This window comes from Stegastes partitus, unplaced genomic scaffold, assembly GCF_000690725.1.
Source record: "Stegastes partitus isolate 25-593 unplaced genomic scaffold, Stegastes_partitus-1.0.2 Scaffold422, whole genome shotgun sequence".
NCBI classification, from domain to species: domain Eukaryota; kingdom Metazoa; phylum Chordata; class Actinopteri; family Pomacentridae; genus Stegastes; species Stegastes partitus.
In genome coordinates this window covers 428,061-430,905 of record NW_007578153.1, presented here as the reverse complement: position 1 = coordinate 430,905, position 2,845 = coordinate 428,061, and the positions used below count along the sequence as shown (strand labels likewise).

General features: G+C 54.0%; 2 protein-coding genes across 2 annotated transcripts in view; both read right to left on the bottom strand.

The window, feature by feature from the left end:
• Positions 1-57, bottom strand: part of rnf168 (ring finger protein 168) — a 16,599-nt gene extending 16,542 nt beyond the window's left edge. Inside the window, exon 1 of the mRNA XM_008285915.1 lies at positions 51-57. Within this exon, the coding sequence (XP_008284137.1) occupies positions 51-57 (7 nt within the window). The remainder of the gene's footprint in view (positions 1-50) is intronic.
• Positions 7-2,845, bottom strand: part of LOC103360224 (zinc finger protein 708-like) — a 5,880-nt gene continuing 3,041 nt past the window's right edge. Inside the window, exons 3-6 of the mRNA XM_008285906.1 lie at positions 2,416-2,702; positions 2,099-2,168; positions 957-1,731; positions 7-874 (exon numbers count right to left, since the gene is read on the bottom strand). Coding sequence (XP_008284128.1) covers positions 85-874; positions 957-1,731; positions 2,099-2,168; positions 2,416-2,702 — 1,922 coding nt within the window. The 3' untranslated portion in view covers positions 7-84. The remainder of the gene's footprint in view (positions 875-956; positions 1,732-2,098; positions 2,169-2,415; positions 2,703-2,845) is intronic.

The window sequence follows — 2,845 nt, the reverse complement described above, 5'->3', positions numbered from 1 at the left end:
CTGTCCCACATGATAGAGAGGAAGGTGTTGCTGCCTATTTCAGGTGTTACTAAACATCTCAGGAGGTATCGACTATCTCTGGTGTCACTGGCTGGTGAAATCGTCTGTCCAGGGGAACATGTCCCTCTGTTTCCTGCGTTTGTCGCCGGACTCCAACGAGGTCTGAGCCGTGTCTCCACAGCGGTGTTTCTTGAGCTGGCGGGAGTCGGAGAAGCCCTGCTGGCAGCGCTCACAGGAGTACAGCTTGATGCCGGTGTGGATCTGCATGTGGGACTTGAGCTGGTTGGACTGCCTGAACTTGCGGCTGCAGACAGCGCACTGGTAGGGCTTCTCTCCGGTGTGCACCAGCAGGTGGCGGTGGTAGTTCTGCGGGGTCCTGAACGCCTTGCCACACTGCTCGCAGCGGTGAGGCTTGACTCCGGTGTGCAGCAGCTCGTGCTGCTTCAGCTGCGACGCCAGCAGGAAGCCTTTGTGGCAGATGCTGCAGACGTGTGGCCGGTCGCCACTGTGCTGCCTCAGGTGGTACAAATACAGGTGTCGCAGGTGGAAGGCCTTCCCGCAGGTGTCACAGGTGAACTCTTTGCTCTGGGTGTGGCTTTTCTCATGCGTCCTCAGTGTGCTGCTGCTGCTGAAGCTCTTCAGGCAGGTTTTACAGCCAAACGGCTTGACGCCTGTCGATCTGCGTCGGCTCGTCTCGCTGGACTTCCCTCGATCTGGACCGCCGTGAACCAGCTGCAGGTGTTTCTGCAGCTGACAGTTGTAGAAGAACGTCTTTCCACACAAGTCGCACATGAATGGCTTCTCCACGCCGTGAACCAACATGTGGGTCTTCAGAGCCCAGGTACCGGTGAAGCCCTCCCCACACTTATCACACCTGAGGAAGACAGGTGAGGAGACAACATGAGGTGAATCAGTGACCTGTATCTTACTAATTGATCTTATTGATCGCTGGTTACCTGAACGGTTTCTCCCCATTGTGCAGCCTCAGGTGTCTCTGGAAGTTGTACTTCAAGCCGAAGCTCAATCCGCAGGTCTGGCACATGAAGGGTTTTTCTCCGGAGTGAACCACTCGGTGCTGCAGCAGCCCCATCTTGCACTTGAAGGCCTTGTCGCACTCGCTGCACTTGTAGGGCCGCTCCTCCGAGTGCGACCTTTTGTGGACGCGCAGGTTGCTGGCGGTGGAGAAGCTCTTGCTGCAGGTCTGGCAGGTGTACGGCCGGGCGCCGGTGTGAACGGTCTGGTGCTCTCGGAGGCTCTTCTTCCTGGTGAAGCTCTTCCCGCAGACGTCGCACATGAAGGGCTTGATTTTGGCGTGCGACACCTCGTGGTACCTGAGCGCGCTGGTGGAGGTGTAGGTGCGGTCGCAGGTGTGGCACTTCAGTGGCGACTTCTCCAGCCGGTGAGATGCCTGGTGGACTCGCAGCTGGCGCAGCAGCCGGAACTTCCTGTCGCATTGGTCGCAGCGCAGCAGCTTGTCCGGGTCGTTCTCCTGCGCCTCCCTCAGCTGGTGGGTCAGCTGGTGTTTGTGCAGCGTCTGGGCCCGGTAGAAGCCTTTATCGCAGGAGCTGCAGGGAAACGGCTTCAGGTGGCAGGAAACGTGCTTCATCAGCTGGTGCTTCTGATGGAAACCTTTGTTACAGAGCTCACAGAAGAACCTCTTCTCTTTGTAGAGCTCCCTCCTCCTCCTCCTCTCCTGCTCCTTCTGCTCCTCCTCACTCAGAGCTGCACACACTGAAGCAAAAACATTTACAGGAGAGCTGAGCTTTGACAGGAACACAGCTGCACGATACTGAAAAACTTCTGTTTCTGCTCATGTGGAGCTGCAGGTCAACAAACTCCTTAAATAAAGTTAAGAAAACAGAAACCACACAAATCTGAATAAGTGATTTGTCTGTTGTCGTCATGTCACTGACAGTGAGACCGCTAAGAGCTCGCCATCCTGTAGGAAGCAGCTGGTCTGGACAGGAAGTGATTAGCACTTCCACACTGTTCCTGGACTTTCTGTATTGATTCAAAGATGACGGTTCTGCCCGGTCAGTCTGAACCGTCCGAACCACCTCTAGTCTGATGGTTGCAGTTTCATTCATTACCGTCTCACCTGTTCGGCTCTCATGAACCTTCTGATCCTCATGTTTCTCTTCAACAGTTTCCATCTTCACCTCTGCTGCCTGGAAAACACAATGACAGCCTGTTACTGATCACTTACAGCTTCACTGATAACTGATCAATGATGTCCAACAACAGGAAAGCTGGAGCATTAAAGCAGGAACTCTCAGCCTCGAGACAACAATCCCAAAGTAAATCACTACATTTAACAGAGAAATCCAGATTTTGTTGAGAAAACAGAGTCAGATCAGAAAACAGCTGCAGAAATAAAGCTCCTGGAAATAAACCAGAACCTGCTGAAACACTTACTGCAGCTTCTTCAGCTGCCTGAACCCAGCCAGCGCCTGGATGCTCAGCGATTGGTGGAGCCACAGGAGGTGATGTGATGTCAGAGAACGGGGCGGCATCAGGTGACGGTTCAGAATCTGTTGTTTCCAAAGCCACCTCCATCTGAGGGGGCGAGCTGTTCTGGCCTGTGATTGGTGCGTGCAGCGGTGGGCTGATGATGACGACGGGTACCTGAGGGCCGCCACCATCGGAGCCGAGAATAGCCATGGTCAGAGCGGCCGGACGTCTGTCCGGAGATGAGCATCCATCTGCATGAATGACAAACACAAACGACTCAATGACAGAAAAGTGAAAATCAAACTTCATCCAAGCTCTGAAACACACCAAGTGTAACCTTGTCCTCGGATTCACGTCCAACATCTAATTGGATGGATGTGTGGGATGATGCTAC